Below are 25,573 nucleotides of genomic sequence, written 5' to 3' on the forward strand. Positions count from 1 at the left end.
TGGTCACAGTGTGAAAATCCATACTTCAAACTGCACTCTGCCAGTCACATCCTGCAGGCCTTACTTACTTAGGTAAAAACTCCCTGTAAAAGCAACTTGAAATCACTGGGCTTGAAGGGGATCTTTGCTAGAATGCAGACTGTAGAATCGAGCCCTTAAAGGACATTTATACGAATGATTCTACTCCTGCAGATTGTCTTTCTTTAGTGCTCCAGGGGAGTTTTCGAAGCCTTTCTTGGAGCTCTGAGAATCCACCCTTCTCTCCCCCATTTCTTGCCATTCACTGAAGCCATGATAATGGAGAGCTCTATACAGCTTCATCTGGAGCCCACCAGCCTCTTTCTTTTAGTCTGCTGGAAAGTTCCTTTAAAAGCAATACAAAGTACTCCCTCTTGGGACTCTGTACCTTCTCTTCCCATTCCTCCCAGCCCCTGCAAGCTCAGGAGGAAGGACCTGAGCTGAGTACTCTAACTCGATGAGATTCAAGTTACTGTGCATTTCACTACCACAAGACAGATGAGTCAACTTCTTTGCATAGTTATTCTTGTGTCTTAAAAATATATTCTACCTAGCAGATTTTTAATAGATGCATAATACATCAAAGGCCTGATCACTGTTAGTAAGGCTTGCAAAACAGGAAGGTTAATTTTAAACCAGCAACAAAAATCATGAAGCCACTGAATTCCAAATATAGCAACTGTTAAGCAATACATGAAAAGCCCCTATTGCTGTAATTTTAAATTATCCAATGTTAAGTTACATAATGAAATATATAATTAACTTGCATTCAGACAAATCAGAGAGAAGATTAACTTTATGAATGCATAATTATTACTCTTCATAGAACTAAACTGCATTTTTATTAACTTAAAGAGATGGGCTGAACGAATCAATAGGGACCTAATCCTGCTTCCACTGAAATTAGTGGCCTCAGTCGCATACAGAGAGCAGGATAACTGCATCCAACATCCTAGAGCCTACCAAGAATAGGCTGCAGGCGAGACCATTAGAAGGCATCAAATACTGCAGAAAGAAAACTGTTGATCTGATCTATACAGAGATTTTTGGTAGCCATATGGACTACTTCACTATATACTGATTAATGACCACTCCAAAATATATACAATTAAAAAAAATCATCTGTTTGGGAATTTCTGACATTTAAGTTGTTCTGCAGCTCTTGCCTAACCCTTTATATAAGACTGACCTGGACACACTCTTCTGGGAAGCAATAGCTTATCCAACAGTAAAATAATGGATTGAAAAATAATACTTTTATTGCAGGTGTTAGCAAATCTTACATATTAAATGTCAAATATTTTCAGGGGCTGTAATATTTGTAATATTGTTCAAACAAGCTGAACAATAATGAAACATGTAACCTTTGATTTACTTCTCAAACCAGCAATCACATCTTTTTATCTTCTAGAATTACTACTTAAAACTGAAATGATAACTTCTATAAAATAGACTCAGTTTGAATTATCACTATTGAAAATTATAAAACTACAATATAGCTAAGTTTCTTCTTTTAAAAATTAGCATAAATTTATACAACTAGGCAAATATTCAATATACAATTGAATGAAAAGTATTCCAGATTTCAAAGTAAAAATTAGAGCTACTTTATTTTGGTCCAATCCTTTACTCAGGCAAAAAATAGGAGTTTTACCTGAAGAATAAATGAAAAAGGAATGCAGCATTTGGCTCTTTATACAGAAAATCTATATATGATACTTCAGTAGAAAGCTTTAACACTTCATTTATCATCAGGAATTTAATTTTAAAAGGATTACTGTGGTTATCATTTTAATAGTCAATGCATTATGAAATAGATCAATATTCTGTATTACAGAGAAGTGCTCAATTTCTTATGCACTTGATTAATGCATTGCTATCATCACAGTAATTAAAAGGAACAGGGTTATACACAATCAGCATGTATATCTTACTCAGCACCTCCTGGCAGTTGCCTGCAAAAATTAAACTCATTAATCACTATAACTCCAAAGAAAAGTAAGCTTAGGAAAAATGAAAAAGCTCTACTTTATGTGGGGGAAAAAAGCTAAAGCCAGCATCTAGAAAGATTTCCTGTTTACATGATAATATACAAAACATGAATCTCATAGAGGGAAAAACGGTGATTACATTGCCAGAACATAAATTAATACTCTGCTATTACTGGACTTTGATTACATTCTTCAAAGGTACTGTACCATATCCCAATAAATTAATCTGAAAAGGCACATTAATAGCAAAACTATTATGTCATCTGGGTTATGTTTACATGACCACTCATTTCAGTACTTCCACTGAAACCAATGGGAGATTGATTTGTGCAAAGAGAACTGAATCAAGGATGCAGTTTAGGATGATCCAGAAGTATAACAAAATCAAGAACAAATGTCATAAACTTATCAATATTTACACAAGTTCTCAGGATGCCCCAAATCACTGAACATGTTTGTTTCTTTTTGGTATGCAGAACCAGCAACCAGAATTAACTACTGTGAAGTTTAGATGCCAAAATACCAATTGCATCCAGACAACTGTGTTATCTCATTTATAAAAGTTCAAATTCCATGATGAAACTCACCTCGCTCTCACCAGCTACTTCATGGTGGGATGAGGAGTTTCAATCTTAACTCTGAAATTTCCTCATTTTTAATTGTGGGGGTACAAATCAGACTCTTTGCATTACTTCAATACAGGTTTTTGTTTCTTATTTTAATTACATGTAAGTTTCCTCTAGTACTGAAAGTAATACATAGGAAAGGGGAAATATTGCATATAAACATCAGCATGGGTTGGAAAGGCCAGACCCGTCTTCATCTGTCTTGTATAGCACTGGGGAATGTATTGATACTTAAGAAATACTTGAAAATAATTGACCCATAAAACCAATTAATGATATAGAATGCAGAATAAATATCTTTAAGGTATAAAAACCTTATGATCATGATCATTAGCCTTTTCAAAAACTCTCAGTCTGCCTGATTATTAAGCACATTATAAAACAATTTAGTGGTTTTTAAAAAGAAATCTTAGCTACATTTTTAGTTGAAGTATTACCCCCCCCCATACACACACAAAAACTATTTTTGTATTTCCTACCTCTGACTTAGAAACTGTTAATTTGAAATTGGAAAAGAAAAAAAATCCTCTACTGGGAAAAATATCTTGAACGTTCAGTTTCAGTCTCACTGTGAAATTTACATCAGAGATTTAATTCTCTCAAAAGGGGTTTAGCAGTCAATAACGGGCAGGCTCCCCCTAATTACAAATAGCAATATCATATACCACTACAATTCAGTAGAACTGCCAGCAGTCAGTATTCTCTCTCTTCAGTGTCAGTGGATTCTGCACATATATATCACCAAATCACACAACCATTGCACTTCATGCACCCAGTTTTGTCCTTGTGCTTGCCTCAAATTTTGTTTTCCCCTCAGGGACTTTATGCCAAAAGCTGCATTAATTTGTCCTGAGAAAGCCTTATTGTCGCTGTCATCCAGATATTCAGCAGCCAGTTCAGTTGCAAAAGGCGGGGGGGAGGGGGGGAATCGTTCTGTTTCTGTTTACTGGCCAAGGTCAGAAATCCGTCTGGTGTATATCTGAGCACACTTCACAGACTGACAACAAGGCACAACAGAGCAATAAAGCCACCAGTTTCCGTTTGAGTTGCCCAGTGCAAAGCGAGAGTACTTATTCCCTGGCAGAGCTGAATCACGTCAGCACCTGGGACAGCTCCCAAAGTCACAGCTCTCCGGAGCTAATGGGGAAACGTGGGTGTGAGTGTGTGGGACGGAGGGGGGCGGAGGGGGTGTATAGCATAATTTGTGCCTCTGCTTCTTGGAAAAAATATATTTTCAAAATTAAATTTTACCACCTTAGAGGTGTCTTATTATTCTTTCCCTTAGCACAACTAGTTTCCAAAAATTAAGGCCGATTTACTGCACAGATCTAAACAAACCAAGGGTTATTACCTCAACTATTTGGAATTCCTAGCCCAACCTGAGTCAGAAACATTCATTGAATATTTCTACAATAGTCACTCTAAAGGCAAATTTCATTACTTCCTTTCCGGTTACATCTTAACTTTAACTGCTGAAATGATTCTTTAGGGAAACGTATGTGAAGCTTATGAATCAATTACATTTGCATTGCAGTTCCCAAGCTCTAACTCCCTGACATGGTACATACACTTAGCTCTCGCAGTCAACGGCAAAGTTCTTTTTCTAAATACATAAAATAAAATAAATCCCCTTGCAGTCTAGCAGCCTGGGTTTTGGAATTAATCTGAACTGTTTGCGTACATACATCACCTTTACTTGCCCCCCGCTTGAAGGCCTTTGCAATACAGATTTTTGTCGTACAGATCACTTCACTGATGAGCTTAACTTTGGGAAAGAGGGTTTGTTTGGTTTGTTTAGAGCCCTGTCAGCAGAAATCATTTGCACATGTTAAATTCCCTTTGTTTCTTGGCTCAAAGCTTTTGATGATCAACCCGTTCCAGACATCTGTCGTATTGAAAACCCACAAAGATACGCTCCAAGCTAAATTAAAAAAAAAAAAATCCAGGGGAGAAAGATATTCCGGAGACCAATACCAAAGCAGCAACTTCGCTTTCTCGTAGCGACACCTAGAGGCCAATGAGCTGAAGTTTCGGCACATTTCCGCTCCAGGGTCACATCGCAGGAGATAAGAGTTTCAGAATGAAAAGTTTTTAAATCAACACTTAAAAAAAAAGTCTCCGGTGTTTTTAGTTTGTGCGCGTGACCTTACGTTAGGCGTCCCGCCACCCCCGGGAACTGTGTGTCGTGTTTAGGATGCTAGTGAGGATTTCACCAGCCACCGAAAAAAGTAAACTCATCTCCAGCGACCTATTGGCCCTTGGAATGAACAGAATGGAAATCCTGCCAGAGGATTTGAGGCCAACTTTCCTCTCTGCTAGAAAAACTTAATCCGCTTTACCTGCTACAACTACAAAAAGTTTTCATGTGGGGGGAGGGGGAGAGCAAAACCAAAATCCCACAACTCCCTTCGCTGCAGTCCCCCTCTCAACAGGGATCTCAGGGATTCAGACATAAAACTACGCTCTCAGTCGGTACTTATAAGGGATCATTATCAGTGGTTTCTATAATTAACACTGATCACAGCTCCAAACCTACCTTTAGGGAAAATAAATATTTTAATAGATAGGAATATTATTCCAAATTGCAGCGACTTTCCCCCTTGCCGTTTACACACACGCACACACAGAAATCCCTTTACAAACATAATAGCACGCCAGTCTGAAATAGTGATGGGAAACTGATGGATTGATTGTTTGGACCTTCTTCCGGGGCCCTCTTCTTTCTAAATCTCCCCCCAAGAAAAAACTAGGAACAATCGATCCAAGGTGATTTAATTCTTTCCATCCAGGAGTCCCAGCAGCAAGCCAGTGGCCAGGATGAGTCATTTGTTACTAAGGCAATATGCAAATGCCCCCCTTTGAAATCGCTACTCCCCGCGGCAGCGGCGGGTGGGAACGTGCCGGGAGAGAAGTTTGCATCCAGCACCTTCCGGGGGCTCGCGTCTCATCACGTTGGGTCATTAACCAGGAGTTTCGAGCAAAACCAAAACAAAACAAAAATGGCCGCGTCGGGTGCGAAGTTCTCCCCGGCAGGGCTCTGGAGCCGGGCAGGAAGGACAAGAAGGGGGCAAGGCGAAGCCTTCTGGTTCTGCCCCAGGCAAAAACTTCTAGCCACACTCGGAGGGGCACGGAGGCAGTTTACACGGGCGGTTTCCAAAAGCACCCAAACCATGCACACTGCACAGCAGCCCGACCTTCCCCACCCGGCTCATTCCCAGACAGCCCAGGAGAGCGGGAGCCGAGGGGGTTTGGGGACTTGTTTACATGGCCAGGAATAAAGTACCCTCGCTGGCCTTTGCCGGGGAAGCGGGGGCGCAGATCAAGACAGGGAGAGAGAAGGCAGCCAAGCGACCTCCGGACACACAGACACACGCGAGACACTCGGACAAACAGAGCAAAACCCAAACCAGGCTGGGGGCTTACATCTTCCTCCTCGGCGTCACTCCGGGCCTGGTACTGGAACCGGGCTCGGCTCTCCGGCTGCAGCTGGCGGGCGGGCGGGCCGGCAGCGCTGTTCTCCTCGGTGCACTGAGCCCCCAGAAGGTGACTCGCCTCGGGTGGCGCCGGGAAAGATCGGGAGGTGTTGATCTTCCCACCGAATCGCTGGTACAGCGAAGCCATGAAGTCAATCGCGGGGGGGGGGGGGGCACGAGAGGCGCTTTTTGGGGGTGGGTGGGTGTGCGGGGGTTACAGCATGCTACACGCAAGTGAGCTCTTCTCCGTAGCACATCAGTGGAGCTGGGGTGCAGGGCAGAGCGAGGAGGGAGACAGCATATTTATTTCTCTCCCTTGCTTCAACAGCAGCATTGGGGGGGGGGGAACGGGGGAATTACCAAAAACAAAAACAAAGAACAGGCCCCGGGGATGTTGCACCAGCCAAGGTTGCAAGCCACCCAGACACGCCGAACCCCAGCGAATGGCGCCGGAGAGGATCGGTATTAAATGGGGTTGGGGGGGGCTGTCTGGGGGGGACGGACGGATCGCAGCTGTCAGTGCCTCCCCGGGATGGGCCGGCGTCTCCAAGGTCGCATTCCAGGAGAGCCACCGAGCGGAGCAGGCTGCAAACTGGGAAGCCTCATTCAAAACACGTTGCACTTCTGGGCAGGGAGGGCGGGCTCCTCTCCAGCTCTCTCTCCCTGTGGCTTTTCGGGAAGGAACTTGAAAAGGAGCAACAGACACCGGATCGCAGCCCGGGAGACAGGACCCAGCGGCCGGGAGCAGGGAAGTTTCTATGCCTAAAAACCTAGCTCGGCTCACAGCAAACTCCCAGGGAAAAGAAAGAAAAAAAAAAAAGCAGAAGGGGAGAGAGAACGAAAGCGTCGCCTGATGCCACTGGCTGCCGAGCCGGCGTCCAAGCTGCTTCCCCAGTTTCTGTGCGCTTTGATTTCTGGCTCCAGGCAATGAGCAGCGAATACGATCCCTCTGAAACTAGCTGGGGGGAGGGGAGGAAGCTTTCCAGCCCCCACCCCCACGCTCTTCACGATTTATTCTATTTTATTAAATCCAGTATATTGTGCCTCCTACTATCTTTGTATTAATTCATTTTGCTGCATTAAAACGTGCTTCAGCGCCCCTCTGTGGAAATCCACCCGAACTGTGCTCCGCGCCGGAGCAGCCGGCGATAAACAAATGGGAACTGTCGGATCAAAAGCTGTTTGGGCTGGGGGACGAAGAAGACTGCGGGGGAGGGGGTCCTCTCTGTCATCACCCTCACCTCTCTTCAGTTACAGGGCAAAACAAAACGACCTGCGCTTTGTGCGGTGTTAATTTCAAGGCTAAATGGGACCACTAATTAATGCACTTCTACAGCTAATGGAGGAGAAAATGTGCACACGATTAGAGTGGGCACGGGGGGGGGGGGGGTCTGCAATTGGTGTCCAGTGTGAATACTTCGGCAGAGAGGGTTGCAATGCCTCTTCTCTGAGCATCAGGCTCCTGGGTTTCCATAGCAACAGATGCTTAGGTTTTAAAGTCGGAGGCCAAGGAGAGAGAAAAGGAGTCAGAGTTGCAATCTCCTTCCCTTCCTCTAGCAGAAGTCTTCTTCGTCCCTTTGATACCCAAGTTAACCAACCACTATGGGAATTACCCCCTTTTAGACCAGCAACACCCAACATACGCCATACCTGTCCATTCCTACATACAGATCCCTCAAGCTGTTTAGAAAATCCTTTCCCTCGGTTATAGTTTAGGGAATGAAGCACATGGAGAAATCATTAATTTTTTAAACCCTTGGCTCTTATTGAAACTTTTAGTTTGATTACAAAAATAACCTCATCATCCATATATCTTTTTAAACAATTTAAACCCTATAGTTTGAAGAAAAAATTAAGCAGTTGTGCAATTAACCTGCTTTTCTTTTATTAAAACACCAGTCTGATCATACATCACTTTATACCCAAACAATTTTCATGCATTATTTTTTTATGTCTTCAAAGTCAGGGATGGAAAGTCATAACATTTAGATGAAAAGGAACCCTTATCTCATCAGGATCGGGAAAAAACACATGCAGTGCTTCCTTCCTGACTGCACTTGAAAGAAAGAAATAATCATTTTGATCTTCAGAACTTAGATCCTGACATTTAATTAAAATTAGAAGGTGAACTCATGACTCTTAGAAGTAAAGGTCTTGGTATGCATTCTACCAACGCAACTTTCCATAGGTCAGCGGTCCATCTGATTGCTTCATGGTTCTGTCACCAGTGAGCTGAACATTAGTCCAGAGTCCTTGTCAGTTTCCTCATTTAAATCTCATCATGATCACAGGAAAATTGCATGAACAAGTCAGTGAATTCTCCTGGGATCTTATGACTAATTGGAACTATTAGCAACAAACAGCAACAAAAAAGGGTAACAACAAGAACCAAACTAAAAGGAAAAATAGTTTGTTTGTTTTTAAAAAAAACATGATGGGTATAAAGGAAGCATCAAAAAAAAGGCAAAAATAGCACAGAAACCATGAATGACTATATAAAAGTGAGAAAAATAACTGATGACACAGAAAAAAGAAAACATCTCTGGTCTAATTCACAGTTTAAAAGGGAAAGATTAAGATCCCTGAGCAGCCCATATAATTTCAATAGCTTTCAAGTATTTTTTAAATTCTTGACAACTGAGATTTCATGTATTCAAATTTGGACTATACCCACACATACAGCGTATATGGTAATGTATATATATCTAGATACAAAACACTACATTAAAAGAGCATTCAGATTGCAAAGTCAGGTACTCAAAAGTTAGGAAATAGCAGAATTACGGCCCTGATCCTGCAACTTCTTGTGTGCAGGTGAATTTCTGTCCCCATGTGGAACCCCACTATCTTCAATGGGGCTCTATGAGGGCTGGGAAGTCCGCCTGTTCACAAGAAGTCTCAGGGTTCTGATCTAAATTGACCACGCAACCTAATTTAAGCTTCCTTGTGCATATACATTATGATTAGGCTTGGAAGGATTAGATTTTATCAGTAAATTTCAGTAAACATTGATTTCACTGTAAACACAAAAACAAACAAAAATATTTTCATAAATATTAATTGAAATTTACAGATAGGCAAAGTAAGGAAAAAATGCAGCTTGCAAACTTATTAGAGTTTAATTTATGGATATTTATTTGATATATTTTGACATGTGATGTTGACCATTTGTGGTTAATGTTTATAAAGCTTTAACTTTTTGAATCTCAATATCTATCATCATTAAATAATTGTTGTCTGACCTCCCATATTGTCTGACTCACCCCCTAGAAGTGTTCCTACTGTGAACATTTATATGGACAAAAAATATAAAAATGCTTAAAAATAAACATCAATATTATCCATCACAATTATTAAAAAACTAAAAACTGAACTCTACCAAGCCTAATTATGATATCTTGTCCATGTTGAAAAGCCAGGGACAGAGCCCAGCACTGCAGAGTCCCAATTCAATGTCTGAAACTGAGTGTTCCACTTTTCTTCTTTTAATTCTGTGCCTCATTCACTCTGTCCATCTGTGCACTGAATGACGTTGCTCTGTGTATGTGGTTCTGTAATGAAACAGTGCATCATAATACATATGCACCATGATGGCATAGACAACAGGATAGATCCTCCCCCCAAAAAGGAAAAAGCGCCAGTGTTTGAAATGTAACATCCAAGTGGCAATAAATAACTCCTGTACAGACATTGCACAAATGTGGTTTCATTGCAGAAAAAGAGCAAGTCAGCTTGGGGTGTTATTTTTGGTAAAGAAAGTAATTTGTATTGTGAAATAAATTTAGAAGTCAAACATAAATGCTTCCAAAAATACAAACACTGAGATCTGAGGTATTTAATTAAATTAATCTCCCTCTTAAAAAATCCTATCTTTCCCAAACATCCTGGGAACATAACTGAAGACAAGAATAAGACCCTTAAAAACAAATATGATTCCTCCCAAAACCTCCTGGTTGTCTAGTTTAGGATACAATATTGTACACACATAATACAAATTCCTAACTAGTAACATTTCCTTCCATATAAATATATTATTTTAACAAACAGAATTGCTACTTCAGAGAAAATATATTATGTTTTTAATGACATTTTAAAAGCTACAAGGGGATAGGCAATTCTTGATTTATTCCTAAGTGAAGCAAATGATCTGATCTAAGAGGAGAATACAGCTGAATCTCTCAGTGATAACAATCAGAATGTAACTAAATTTAACGTTCTTGCACAAGGGAAAATACCCACCACTGTAGCATTTAACTTAAAAAAAGGGGAACTACGCAAAAATGAGGAAGATAGTTAAGTGGAAATTAAAAGGACAGACACAGAAGTGAAAAGCATGCAAACTGAATGGAAACTATTTAAAAACATAATAAACTCTAAATGTATCCCCCAAATTAAAACAAAAAACAAAAACAGTAAGAGGACCAAAAAAATGCCACCGTGGCTAATCAACCAAGTAAAAGAGGAGGTTAGAGACAAAAAGACTTCCTTTAAAAATTGGAAGTCAAATCCTAGTGAGGAAAATAGAAAGGAGCCTAAACACTGGCAAGTCGAGTGTAAAAATACAAATAAGTAGGCCTAAAAAGAATTTGAAGAGCAACTAGGAAAAGACGCAAAAACTAAACAACAACAAAAAAATTTAAGTATATCAGAAGCAGGAAGCTGGCAAAACAATCAGTGAGGCCACTGGATGATCGATGTGCTAAAGGAGCACCCCAGGAAGACTAGACCTTTGCAGAGAAACTAAATTAATTGTTTGCATTGGTCTTCACTGCAGAGGATGTGAGGTATATTCCCACACTGAGCTATTTTTTGTAGGTGACAAATCTCAGGAACTGTCCCAGATTGAGGAATCAATAGAGGTGGTTTTGGAACAAATTGATGAATTAAACAGTAATAAGCCACCAGAACCAGATGGTTCCAGAGGAACTCAGATATGAAATTGCAGAACTACTAACTGTGAAATGTAACTTATCACTTAAATCAGCCTCTGTACCAGATGACTGGAGGGTAATTAACGTAATGCCGATTTTTTTAAAAGGTTGCAGAGGTGATCCTGGCAATTACAGGCCAGCAAGCCTAACTTCCATAGCAGGCAAATTGGTTGAAACTATAGTAAAGAACAGAATAATCAGACACATAGTCAAACAAAATTTGTTGGGGAAAAGTCAACATGGCATTTGTAAAGGGAAATCATGCCTCACCAGTCCATTAGATTTCTTTGAGGGAGTCAACAAACATGTGGACAAGGTGATCCAGGTGACATAGTGTACTTGGACTGTCGGAAAGCCTTTGACCAAGTCCCACACCAAAGACTCTTAAGCAAAGTAAGCAGTCATGGAATAAGAGTGACTGTCTTCTCATGGATCAGTAACTGGTTAAAAAGATAGGAAACAAAGATTAGGAATAAATGGTCAGTTTTTATAGTGAAGAAAGGTAGATAGTAGGGTCCTCGAAAGGATCTGTACTGGGATTTGTGCTGTTCAACATATTCATCAATTATCTGGAAAAGGGTGTAAATAGTGAGATAGCAAAGTTTGCAGTCAATACAAAATTACTCAATATAGTTAAGTCCAAAACTGACTGAGAAGAGTTACAAACGGCTCTCACAAACTGGGTGACTGGGCAACAAAATAGCAGATGAAATTCAATGTTGATAAGTGCAAAGTAATGCACATTGGAAAATTTAATCCCAACTGTACATACAAAATGATGGGGTCTAAATTAACAGTTATCACTCAAGAAAGAGACTGTGGAGTCACAATGGATAGTACTCTGAAAACACCTGCTCAAAGTGCAGCAGCAGTCAAAAAAAAAAAAAAAAAGCAACAGTGTTAGGAACCAATAGGAAAATAATATATTTTAAGACAGAAAAATATCATAATGCCACTATATAAAGCCATGGTAAGCCCACACCTTGAATACTGCCTGCAGTTCTGGTCACTCCATCTAAAAAGATATATTAGAACTGGAAAAGGTACAAAGAAGGGCAACAAAAATTATTAGGGGTGTAGAACAGCTTCCATACAAGGAGAGACTAAAAAAATTGGGACTGTTCATCTTAGAAAGAGAAGACTAAAGGGAGACAGAGAATCAGAGAATCAGAGCATATCAGGGTTGGAAGGGACCTCAGGAGGTCATCTAGTCCAACCCCCTGCTCAAAAGCAGGACCAATCCCCAACTAAATCATCCCAGCCAGGGCTTTGTCAAGCCTGACCTTAAAAACCTCTGAGGAAGGAGATTCCACCTCCTCCCTAGGTAACCCATTCCAGTGTTTCACCACCCTCCTAGTGAAAAAGTTTTTCCTAATATCCAACCTAAACCTCCCCCACTGCAACTTGAGACCATTACTCCTTGTTCTGTCATCTACTACCACTGACAACAGTCTAGAGCCATCCTCTTTGGAATCCCCTTTCAGGTAGTTGAAAGCAGCTATCAAATGCCCCCTCACTCTTTTCTTCTGCAGACTAAACAATCCCAGTTCCCTCAGCCTCTCCTCATAAGTCATGTGTTCCAGTCCCCTAATCATTTTTGTTGCCCTCTGCTGGATGTTTTCCAATTTTTCCACATCCTTCTTGAAGTGTGGGGCCCCAAACTGGACACAGTACTCCAGATGAGGCCTCACCAATGTCGAATAGAGGGGAACGATCACGTCCCTCAATCTGCTGGCAATGCCCCTACTTATATTCCAAAATGCCATTGGCCTTCTTGGCAACAATGGCACACCGTTGACTCATATCCAGCTTCTCGTCCGCTGTAGCCCCTAGGTCCTTTTCTGCAGAACTGCTGCCAAGCCATTCAGTCCCTAGTCTGTAGGGGTGCATGGGATTCTTCCATTCTAAGTGCAGGACTCTGCACTTGTCCTTGTTGAACCTCATCAGATTTCTTTTGGCCCAATCCTCTAATTTGTCTAGGTCCCTCTGTATCCTATCCCTCCCCTCCAGCGTATCTACCTCTCCTCCCAGTTTAGTGTCATCTGCAAACTTGCTGAGGGTGCAATCCACACCATCCTCCAGATCATTAATGAAGATATTGAACAAAATCAGCCCCAAGACTGATCCTTGGGGCACTCCACTTGATACCAGCTGCCAACTAGACATGGAGCCATTGATCACTACCCATTGAGCCCGACGATCTAGCCAGCTTTCTATCCACCTTATAGTCCATTCATCCAGCCCATACATCTTTAAATTCCTGGCAAGAATACTGTGGGAGACCATATCAAAAACTTTGCTAAAGTCAAGGAACAACATGTCCACTGCTTTCCCCTCATCCACAGAGCCAGTTATCTCATCATAGAAGACAATTAGATTAGTCAGGCATGACTTGCCCTTGGTGAATCCATACTTTCCTCTCCTCTAAATGCTTCAGAATTGATTCCTTGAGAACCTGCTCCATGATTTTTCTAGGGACTGAGGTCAGGCTGACTGGCCTGTAGTTCCCAGGATCCTCCTTCTTCCCTTTTTTAAAGATGGGCACTACATTAGCCTTTTTCCAGTCATCCGGGACCTCCCCCAATCACCATGAGTTTTCCAAGATAAGGGCCAATGGCTCTGCAATCACATCCATCAATTCCTTTAGCACTCTTGGATGCCGCGCATCCGGCCCCATGGACTTGTGCTCATCCAGCTTTTCCAAATAGTCCCGAACCACTTCTTTCTCCACAGAGGGCTGGTCACCTCTTCCCCATGCTGTGCTGCCCAGTGCAGTAGTCTGGGAGCTGACCTTGTTCGTGAAGATAGAGGCAAAAAAAAGCATTGAGTACATTAGCTTTTTCCACATCCTCTGTCACTAGGTTGCCTCTATCATTCAGTAAGGGGCCCACACTTTCCTTGACTTTCTTCTTGTTGCTAACATACCTGAAGAAACCCTTCTTGTTACTCTTAACATCTCTTGCTAGCTGCAACTCCAAGTGTGATTTGGCCTTCCTGATTTCACTCCTGCATGCCCGAGCAATATTTTTATACTCTTCCCTGGTCATTTGTCCAATCTTCCATTTCTTGTAAGCTTCTCTTTTGCGCTGAAGATCAGCAAGGATTTCACTGTTAAGCCAAGCTGGTCGCCTGCCATATATACTATTCTTTCTACACGTTGGGATGGTTTGTCTCTCTAACCTCAATAAGGATTCTTTAAAATACAGCCAGTTCTCCTGGATTCCTTTCTCCCTCATGTTATTCTCCCAGAGGATCCTGCCCATCAGTTCCCTGAGGTTGTCAAAGTCTGCTTTTCTGAAGTCCAGGGTCCATATTCTGCTGCTCTCCTTTCTTCCCTGTGTCAGGATACTGAACTCAACCATCTCATGGTCACTGCCTCCCAGGTTCCCATCCACTTTTGCTTGCCCTGCTAATTCTTCCCCTAGTTGGTTCCTCCAGCACTTGCACCAGGAAATTGTCCCCTACACTTTCCAAAAACTTCTTGGATTGTCTGTGCACCGCTGTATTGCTCTCCCAGCAGATATCAGGGTGATTGAAGTCTCCCATGAGAACCAGAGCCTGTGATCTAGTAACTTCCGTGAGTTGCCAGAAGAAAGCCTTGTCCACCTCATCCCCCTCGTCCAGTGGTCTATAGCAGTCTCCCACCACGACATCACCTTTGTTGCTCACACTTCTAAACTTAATCCAGAGACTCTCAGGTTTTAAGGCAGTTCCATACCGGAGCTCTGAGCAGTCATACTGCTCTCTTACATACAATGCAACTCCCCCATCTTTTCTGCCCTGCCTGTCCTTCCTGAACAGTTTATATCCATCCATGACAGTACTTCAGTCATGTGAGTTATCCCACCAAGTCTCTGTTATTTCAATCACATCATTATTCCTTGACTGTGCCAGGACTTCCAGTTCTCCCTGCTTGTTTCCCAGGCTTCTTGCATTTGTGTATTGGCACTTAAGATAACTTGCTGTTTGTCCTGCTTTCTTAGTATGAGGCAGGAGCCCTCCCCTCTCGCACTCTCCTGCTCGTGCTTCCTCCTGGTATCCCACGTCCCCCCTTACCTTAAGGCTTTGGTCTCCTTCCCCTGGTGAACCTAGTTTAAAGCCCTCCTCACTAGGTTATCCAGCCTGCTTGCGAAGATGCTCTTCCCTCTCTTCGTTAGGTGGAGCCCATCTCTGCCTAGCACTCCTCCTTCTTGGAACACCATCCCATGGTCAAAGAATCCAAAGCATTCTCTCCGACACCACCTGCGCAGCCATTCGTTGACTTCCACAATTCGACAGTCTCTACCCAGGCCTTTTCTGTCCATGGGGAAGATGGACGAGAACACCACTTGCACCTCAAACTCCTTTATCCTTCTTCCCAGAGCCACGTGATAGAGGTCTATACAGTCAGGAATGGTGTGAAGAAAAAGTATTATTTACCTCTTCACATAACACAAGAACCAGGGATCACTTAATGGAATTAATAAGCAGAATGTTTAAAACAAATATAGGGAAGTACTTCTTCAAAGAACACAGTCAACCTGTGGAACACATTGCCAGGAGATATTGTGAAAGCAAAAAGTATAACTGGATTCAAAAAATAATTAGATAAGTTCATGGAGGCTAGGCCCATCAGTGGTGATTAGTCAGGGTGGTCAAGGATGCAAACCCATGTTCTGGGTGTCCCTAAACCTCTGAGTGCCAGAAGGTAGGAGTGGACAAGACGGGATGGATCATTCAATAATTCCCCAGTTCTATTTATTCCCTCTGAAGCATCTGGTGCTGGCCACTGTCTGAAGACTGGATACCAGGCTAGAGAGATCACTGGTCTGGCCGCTCTTATGTAAAGGTAGGACAATATTCCTTCTTTATGTTCTTCTTGCTCTGCAAATGATTTAATACCCACATTTGAGTCCTATCAATATTAGGCCATCAGAAATTAGGTTGGGAGTGACTGCCTTTAGGGCTAAATATAGGACATCTTTTTTGTGTAAGACTTCTCGGAATGGCATTTTCAGAAAAAGGGCTTAGTATTGTTTCTCTTCTTTTAGTATTAAATATTACTATTATTCATCATGGTGACTAAGTTTTAGGATTGCAAAAAGAGTTCTTCATGTTCCACCTTCATATCTTGTTGTTAGAAAATTTATGCCTCTATTTACTTTTGAACTTGACATCCAGACACTACAGCCAGCATTCGCTGTATGAAAATGAATAGAGCTAAACAAGCAGCTTCCTATTATTTTCATATGTTCACAGTCACAAGCAGTAAGAGACTATTTTTAAGGGGAAACATCAACTACAGTGCCTTTAAAATTGGGACTACTTGGAACTACTGATATTTCAAAATAGCAAAATATCCCTTTTTAACTAGTCATTTTAGAGATTTTTTTAGTCTGAACTAGGGCTGCTGATTAATCGCAGTTAATTCACGCGATTAACCCAAAAAAATAATCGTGATTAATCTCAGTTTTAATTGCATTATTAAACAATAGAATACCAATTGGAATTTATATTATTGGATGATTTTCTATGTTTTTAAATATATTGATTTCAATAACACAAAATACAAAGTCTACACTGCTCACTTTACCTTATTATTTTTATTACTAATATTTGAACTGTAAAATGATAAATAAAAGGAAGTATTTTTCAATTCACCTCATACAAGTACTGTAGGGCAATCTCTTTATTGTGAAAGTGCAACTTACAAATGTAGATTTTTTTTGTTACATAACTGCATTAAAAAAAAAACCATGTAAAACTTTAGAGCCTACAAATCACCTCAGTCCTACTTCTCATTCAGTCAATTGCTAAATGAAACAAGTTTGTTTACATTTACGGGAGATACTGCTGCCCACTTCTTATTTACAGTATTACCAGAAAGTGAAAATAGGCCTTCGCATGGCACTTTTGTAGCCGGCATTGCAAGATATTTACATGCCAGATACACTAAACATTTGTATTCCCCTTCATGCTTCAGCCACCATTCCAGAGGACATGCTTCCATCCTAATGGCGCTCGTTAACAAAATAATGCATTAATTAAATTTGTGACTGAACTCCTTGGGGGAGAACTGTATGTCTCCTGTTCTGTTTTGCCCACACTCTGCCATATGTTTCATGCTATAGTAGTTTTGGATGATGACTCAGCACATGTTCATTTTAAGAACACTTTCACTGCATATTTGACAAAACACAAAGAAGGTACCGATGTGAGATTTCTAAAAATAGTACAAAAAGAAAAGGAGTACTAGTGGCGCCTTAGAGACTAACCAATTTATTTGAGCATAAGCTTTCGTGAGCTACAGCATCCGATGAAGTGAGCTGTAGCTCACGAAAGCTTATGCTCAAATAATTGGTTAGTCTCTAAGGTGCCACTAGTACTCCTTTTCTTTTTGCGAATACAGACTAACACGGCTGCTACTCTGAAACCTAAAAATAGTACAGCACTTGACCCAAGGTTTAAGAATCTGACGTGCCTTCCAAAATCTGAGAGGGAAGAGGTGTGGAGCATGCTTTCAGAAGTCTTAAAAGAGCAACACTTTGTTGTGGATACTGCAGAACCCAAAACACCAAAAAAGAAAATCAACCTTCTGCTGGTGGCATTTGACTCAGATGATGAAAATGAACATGTGTCGGTCCATTCTGCTTTGGATTGTTATTGAGTAGAACCCATCATCAGCATGGATGCATGTATTCTGAAATGGTGGTTGAAGCATGAAGGGACATATGAATGTTTAGTGCATCTGGCATGTACATATCTTGCAACGTCGGCTACAACAGTGCCATGAGAACACCTGTTCTCACTTTCAGGTGACATTGTGAACAAGAAGCGGGCAGCATTATCTCCTGCAAATGTAAACAAACATATTTGTCTGAGAGATTGGCTGAACAAGAAATAGGACTGAATGGACTTGTAGGCTCTAAAGTTTTACGTTGTTTTATTTTTGAATGCAGTTTTTTTATACATAATTCTACATTTGTAAGTTCAGCTTTCATGATAAAGAGATTACACTCCAGTACTTGTAATAGGTGAATTGAACAAAGCACTATTTCTTTTGTTTTTTACAGTACAAATATTTGTAATAAAAATAACTATACAGTAAGCACCATACACTTTGTATTCTGTACTATAATTGAAATAAATATATTTGAAAATGTAGACATCCAAAATATTTAAATAAATCATTTTATTATTGTTTAAAACTGCGATTAATCACTATTATTATTTTTAATCACACAATTGCGATTATTTTTTTAAATTGTGCAATTAATTGTGATTGATTTTTTTAAACGCTTGACAGCCCTAGTCTGAACACAAACAAAAGTATTGGAGATTTAAGCTATGGCTAGTATAGACTGCCTAGTCATAGTTTACTTAGTCTAATAAGTTTTATGCTTCTTGTGAATGGATTGTGTGAATAGGTTTTTTCTTTCTTTCCTCCTTGGAAGAAAAGAAAATATTTGTCATCACATTTTTTCTCTTGGAGCCCTAATATCCACCAAAATCTAGCCTTGTCCACCGACTAGACAGACATTAGCTTTAGTCTAGGCTATCACACTAGTTTTATAGCATGAGGCTAGCTGCTCTGCAAAAGTCTCATCAATAGTTCACTTGGTCATTAGAGGATTGTCTTCTAGTGTCATGAAACACCACAAAATTCATAGCTGTTCTTAACACAGGATCTCATTTACCTAGAGCTAACATCTCTGGCGGTATTTTTTTTAATTTAAATACCAACTTGCCAAGCATTAAACAGAATTTTTCCACTCCTATAAGAATTTGTTTTGCTCAGATAAAACTTTCAATTTATGAAATTTAATGGCCTCAGGCTTATGCCATCTATTTATTTGCGATTTTATGCCATCTAAGAAATACAAGAGCAAAATCTCTCTTTTCTGTGTCGAATGAGTACTCTGCACCAGGTTAACAATCTCCAGGGACATACTTTGTTCAGTTTTTTATCTAATAGCTGTGCTGGAAAGAGCAAAGAGGTGGCTGTTGGCTGACAGTATCAATGCCACTTAAACCCTATACCTAAAGTTTAGGGAAACACAGGATCCTGAATGAATGCCCAAAACTCACACTAATTCTGCTGAAGATTGTAGGGGGAATGCGCTGTCTGAGAGTAGCAAACAATACTCTTCAGCTTCACTTTGCATAGCATTTTTGGGGGCAAACTGCATCTCAAAACAATGTCAGAATTAAATAATTTTTTATATAGACAAGCAGCTGAGGACAGTGCTGATTCTGGGAGACAAATGGGAAGGACATAGGAAATATTTGTCCCAGGCCTCAAGGTTAACCAGACAACTAATAGTCCAGCTAATAGTTTTGATGGCTGCAAAGAAAACCTTCTAAGCCTGAGTGGAGAGGGTACAGCTGGGAAATAATCGTTTTCCAGGGCTCTTTGCATTGAATGCTTCAGTGCTCCAGGAGTGGGGGGAACACTGTCCATGTGGAAGGGAAGGAATGGTATCCAGACATAGGGAATTTAGGGTGTGTTGGAACAACAGGCTCCAGGATTTGGCATGGGGCTGGAGGGAGGATAGAAAAAAAATAGAAGAGGAGAAGGGATTGAGAGAAGGTGAGGACAAATGGCCAAGGAGGAAACAGACCCAAAGGCAGAAAGTGACAAGGAGTATGGGTGATTGGTGGGGACGGGACAGCAAGGAAGTGGAAAAGCACACAGGAATTGTAGGAGGGTAAAAAGATGAGTTGTACGGTGGAAGGCAAGGCAGGAGCTGCAGTAACTAGCTCCTCCCCACCCTAATGTGTTTGGGCTCTACAGTCATCATATATTGCGAAGAATAACTGCAGCTCTTCCTGTAGCTACAGCTTCTAAGGAATGGCCTCTTTCAACTTTTGCTCCCCTGAAAAACTCCAGATATACATCAATGGCCGCAGGCCATTTGAATGTATTAACCCGGATGAGCACTCATGAAGAGTTGACCCAAGACACTAACAACAGAGAGAAAATACAACTGACCTCTTCGCAGGACAGCCAAGATCTTAAAAGTTTGTTGCTTATGTGACACATGAGATAGACCAGTGGTTCTCAACTTTTCCACACTACTGTACCCCTTTCAGGAGTCTGTTTTGTCTTGCATACCCCCAAATTTCACCTCACTTAAAAACTACTTGCTTACAAAAATCAGACATAAAAGAGTGTCACAGTGCACTATTACTGAAAAATTGCTTACTTTCTCATTTTTACCATATAATTATACAATAAATGGATTGGAATTTAAACCGTTTCACTTGTGAGTCTTTCAGTGTGATCTTTGAGCCTGTTTTTCACTTGTGAGTCTTGTCATTCTGGAGGCAGTGAAGCGACAGCCACAAGTTTTTCTCCACACTGAGTCTATTTCTGCTCTTTGTCTTGATGGCAGTCATAGCAGAAAATAAGACTTCATAAAGAAATGTTGACCCAAAAGGTAACAGAACATCCAACACCTGGTTCCCAAGTTCAGTGTACTCTTTTTGTACTAAACACCAGAACTGGGTTAGTGTGAAGTCATTAAACTTCATTTGCAGAACATGGTCTGAGGACAGCTCAAGAAGATTTTCTTGCTGACGTGCAGAGAGGTTACTGCTGCTAACCTCTGACAAAATGAATGGGTTTCTTACCCAGTCGAGTTGAGCTGAGTTGTGTTGAATGTTGGGGAAATATCACTTGAACTCAGATGTCAAGTGGGCCAAATGATCTACATATGAAGCTTCAAGTGCTTTTGTAGAAATAGTTGAAACCTTTTTTTCATTTTAAGCTCTCAAGTCTGGAACTCAGAAAGCTTTCTCTGAAAAAATTCTACTGGCTTACCTGCATGCACAGAGTGTTTTGTCTTAAAATGTCATTGCAAATGCACTGTTCATACTGTTATTTGATAGCGTTTCTCCTCAAAGGAAACACAAAGCTTGAGGTGGATTGCTATTTGTAGATGTGAACCCAAAAGCAATATATTCCTCGCAGAACTGATGATGGGTTTTTTCCCCATTCGTTGTCAATTTCTTACAATTTTCACTGTCACCACTACCACCGCTTCCAGCTCCTCATTTCAAAAAAAAAAAAATCTATCCATTTTTACATTGCAACCACATACACACCATGACTACTTCAACATCATTAACGTGCTTGCACGCATCAGTAAATGACATAAAATGAATGTCCAGTACAGTGTATATACGCACTTTACGTTACTGTATAATATATAGAGCAGTATAAACAGGCCATTGTCTGTATGAAAATTTTAGTTTGTACTGACTTCGTTCGTGCTTTTTATGTAGCCTGTTGTAAAACTAGGCAAGTATCTAGATGAGCTGATGTATCCCCAGAAGACCTCTGCGTACCCCCAGGGGTACACGTATCCTGGGGTGAGAACCACTGAGATAGACAATGAATTGCAGACTTTCTGAAAGCAGCATCTAATGTGGATATTGATTCTATTTCCTCCATCATCCAACATTCTAAAATCCTAGATCTACCATTCACAGAGAAAAATTAAGAGGTACAGGCTAGGGGGAAAATATTGGTTTTCAGAAGTGATTTTAAATGAGATGGAGAGTTGACGAGGCAGAAAGAAACAAAGTGTCTGTTTCAAATGGCAAATGCTGCAGAGGAGAAGACTCATATGCAGTTGCCATAATGTGTGCGGATGGACAGAGAGGAGGCTAATGGCAGATTAGCAAAGGAACAGAATGGGGAACAGAGAGACTAAGTGGAGTTACACCACAGAAGATTTTTAAAACAAAGGAGGGAAATTTTAAACTAGTTCCTGAAATGGAAGCTAGTGGAGTTGTTTGAGGCTGGGGGTGACACAGTCATGCTGCTATGCTTGTACAGACATGGTTGTCTGAAGTGATGAGACTTGGTGGGTCCAAAGAGACCTGAGTTTCAGTGATTAAGGTGAATAGATAAAGGAATGGCTGAGAAGAGGTAGAATGAAGACAGTGCCATAGCAACACATGCAATGGCAATGTTGTAAACACCAAGGATGAAAATGAATTACCTTAGGATGCTACCCGGGATGCTGCACTTTCCTGTGGCAGGTATCCTAGAAATACCTGAGATAGATAAAAACATTAGATAGAAGAGGTCCCAACTAGAAGTAACCGGATAAAAATAAAAAGACGGAAGATGTAAGCTGAATATCAGCAACTACTTGCCAAAGTGAGATCCTCCAAGAACAGGATAGTCTCCATAGGGAAGGGATGGAAATCCCATTCTTCAATGCATTTTTAAATGTCCCCAGCAAAGCATTAGGAAATGTACTGTAAGGAACAATCTTACCAGTTGGCAATCCTACCAGTTGGGGTGGATTAGATGACCAGACAAGTCATTTCCAGCTCTAATTTCTACAATTCTGCAAATGTGCAGAGGTGATGAAATGCAGACAAACAACATGGAGGAAAAAGAGAGTACAAGGGGCAATGATGGAGTCACACTTACTGCCAGTGGAGGCAGCTGGGAAGCCTGACTAGCAAAGGGAGTTCAAGGAGACTGGATGTATGTGTTTGTACAGTGCCTAGCACAATGGAGCCATGCCTGTTACTCCTACTCAATATAAATAAATAAAATTAATAAATAATTATGATTTGTGCTTGACCTTGTTCCTCTCACTCAAAAAAAGCACTTCCCTCTTTAAAACCTTTATCTGAAAGAAGTTATGATGAAACTACAAAACTATGTCATTAAGACAGGCAGAGACACTAAACATTCCTGCCTTGAGAACAGGGGACTGCACTAGATGACCTGTTGAGGTCCTTTCCAATCCTACATTTCAATTATTCTATTATAACAGTTATGGAGAGATGCAGCTGTCCTCTGAGTACAAAAAATGTCTGAGTCTTTCTTGCAGGACAGGGCAAACGCTGGAATCTGGTCTCTAACATGTATGTTCTTCACGAGTTCACTGTGCAGCAAAGTTCTGCCAATATTTGATGGTAGAATTGGGTACATGTAGAGGTGCCAGCTAGGTTGCCTGATTAAGGTGATTACTGGAGGAGATTATCAATGGAAAAATGATCAGATGTTGCTTCATAAAGAAGCTCCAAAGGCTGAGGTGGCTGTTACAGGAATGTGAGCTTTATCTCTGAAGCTTTATAAAGAATGGAGGGGAAAATTCCATCTTATCTTTGATGATTTTTATCTACGGAAGTTGTCTGTGAAGCTACATGCTGTCATGTTTGAAAAGTCCCTATTTATTGTATAACCTGGACCACTTCCATCTCTATTGCAGGAATACTGCTGACATTATTCTTCCCATTCTTACATTCTCAATTGCTGACTAGAAGCATAAAGTGTGATGTAGCTGTACATGCGATGCAGGTTTAGAGGCTCTCTCTCTCCATCCTAGCACCTGAAATATGTCTGGACCTCTTTGACTCCCCATTCTGGAATGGTCCAATGCCACCCCTTTATATTTAATCTATAATCAATATTACATTGACAGCACAGAACAAGTGGACTTTAGAAAAATTCTGAATTTGCCACCTACCAAAAGGAACTTGCAGACAAAATAAAATTCTAGTGAAATGCAAGTGATTTAGCCAGACAACATTTCAAAGAAATACCAGAGCTTTAAAAATGAACAGACAAGATATAAAATAGTTTGGTTTGAAGACTTCTCCCCTGTGATAAAAAAGATTTCCTTTAAACAGCACTTCTCGTCACCCAATCTCTGGCTGACAGCTTTCTTGTTGGCGTGAAAGGAAGTAAATTGAATCCGTGGATGTACAACTGAAGATCAGTCTGACATTATTATTAATATGAAAGGGAAGGAAGGTTAGTACTGGTGTATGTTCTTTTCCTGCCCATTCATCTTCATAAAAAAGTTAAAAAATTAATTAATCCATTTATAAATACTTTTCTAAGTACAAATTGCCCCATTTATTCAACTCCTGGTCACATGAGGCCTGAAATAATTTAGAACCTCTAATGCTAGTTGAAGGCTTTGTTAATGTTTCTGGTCAATTGTTATTAAGTATCAGCAAATAAATTGGCTTATAAGTGGGTCTCCAAGCAAATGTATTACTTTCTCATGGAACACAAGACCTGGGCAGAAGAGTGACATGCTGATGGAAGATTCTCTAGGCATGTCCTTTATGGGTTTAACAGGAGTTTATGAGCACAGGTAGCTGCACATCAGACTTAGTGAACTTGCTAGTCACACAAGAAGAGATTTCATTTCAAACACCTCATCTGAATCTTCCTGCACTTACTGCATCAGGATATAAGCTTTCTTTTAAAAACTTACTCCACTCCCTCAGAGTGGGTCAACTGAAGGGATTACGGAGCAGATCTCTAAAGATACAGACAGGTGAACAGTGGGATTTTGAAATGCGCTTAGGCTTTTGAAATAAATAGGAGTTAGGCACGAAGGCAATTATGAGAATCTCACTTAAGTGCCTATTGGCATCTTTAGGCAACTAAATATCTTTAAAAGTCTGGCTCTGTATGCCTAAGGCAAAGAGGTCTGGCTTTTGCCTATTAACCATGCCCATGTAAATCTTACAGTCTTAACTAAGCAATATGTTTTCTTATACAAACAACTCCCAACTTATGGATCAAATTATGTTCTCAATTGTGTGCACCCTGGGTTTATCTTGACTGACTGGGTCACGTGGTTAAAAACATAAATGAATTTCTGTGCTATAGTAAAGGAACAGATGTCAATTAACATTTAAAAATATCTCCAACCACAAAACACCACACTGTTGATGCAAAAATGTTAATAAAATTATAATAATTTATTCTTATAATGTTAGGTTATTACAAACTTGCCTGTGCCTTTACTGAATTTTTAAAGGATATAATTATTCTCATACACATCATACTTGGAGAACATGGTAGCTCACATGCTTATGTTTTAGCAGCTTGTTTCATTACATGGAATCTTCAAGCTAATTAAGGAAATTCCTAGGAGAGTTGTACTTTCTGTCAACCAGGGACACACCAAAAGTGTCAAAGAAGATAACACGTCCGAGTGCTAAAACCTTCAAATGTGTTTGCACAGACTCTGGAATACAGGTTTATAACATCTATTTTGCTTTAACATTCGCTGCTATTTTCTTTTATACTGTGTTTTGAAAGATGAATATAAGTGTTAGCTATTGTGATCTGTGCTTTATACAGAATATTTTATATGAGTGTTTAATTGCAAATTGTAAATATATTGAAAATGGTAGGGCATAAATCTAGTAACCATTTGGTCAAAAAGGCACACAGACCACAAAACCATACACATTCCTTCATCTAAGACACGAGGCTGGTCTAGAGATTATCTCTATCTCAAGAAAACGGACATTGTAAAATATTTGTTTGACAACAAGCACGCCTATAGCTATTTTCAACCAAGGACTGGAAAGTGGTTTGCAAACATGAATTAAGCCTCACAACACTTGTGGTAAGTAGACATCATTATCCTCATTTTACAAATGAGAAACTGAAGCATGGAGGGATTAAGTGATTTGTCCAGGGTCTCACAAATCTGTATTGGAGCACAGAACAGAACCCTGATCTCTCATATTCTAATGTTCTACTGACTTCTCCTTCT

At 40.4% G+C, this 25,573-nt stretch overlaps 1 protein-coding gene and 1 long non-coding RNA gene across 7 annotated transcripts in view; both read right to left on the minus strand.

Annotated features, from left to right (window-relative positions):
• The window catches only part of DPP6 (dipeptidyl peptidase like 6), an 816,817-nt gene that overhangs the window by 607,769 nt on the left and 183,475 nt on the right, over positions 1-25,573 (minus strand). The window contains exon 1 of one of the 6 annotated variants that reach the window (XM_073334580.1): positions 6,059-6,271. The exons of 4 other annotated variants lie outside the window; for them this stretch is intronic. In XM_073334580.1, coding sequence (XP_073190681.1) covers positions 6,059-6,256 — 198 coding nt within the window. In that variant the 5' untranslated portion in view covers positions 6,257-6,271. Of the gene's footprint in view, positions 1-6,058; positions 6,272-25,573 lie in introns of those variants that run through there. One more of the 6 variants, XM_073334586.1, reaches the window with a different exon arrangement.
• Positions 9,210-15,413, minus strand: LOC140907800 (uncharacterized). The gene is made up of 3 exons (XR_012157627.1): positions 15,096-15,413; positions 11,310-11,479; positions 9,210-9,659 (listed from the first exon to the last, which is right to left on the minus strand). It is a non-coding gene; the product is annotated as an uncharacterized lncRNA (long non-coding RNA).

This window comes from Lepidochelys kempii, chromosome 2 (assembly GCF_965140265.1).
Source record: "Lepidochelys kempii isolate rLepKem1 chromosome 2, rLepKem1.hap2, whole genome shotgun sequence".
Taxonomy (NCBI): Eukaryota; Metazoa; Chordata; order Testudines; family Cheloniidae; genus Lepidochelys; species Lepidochelys kempii.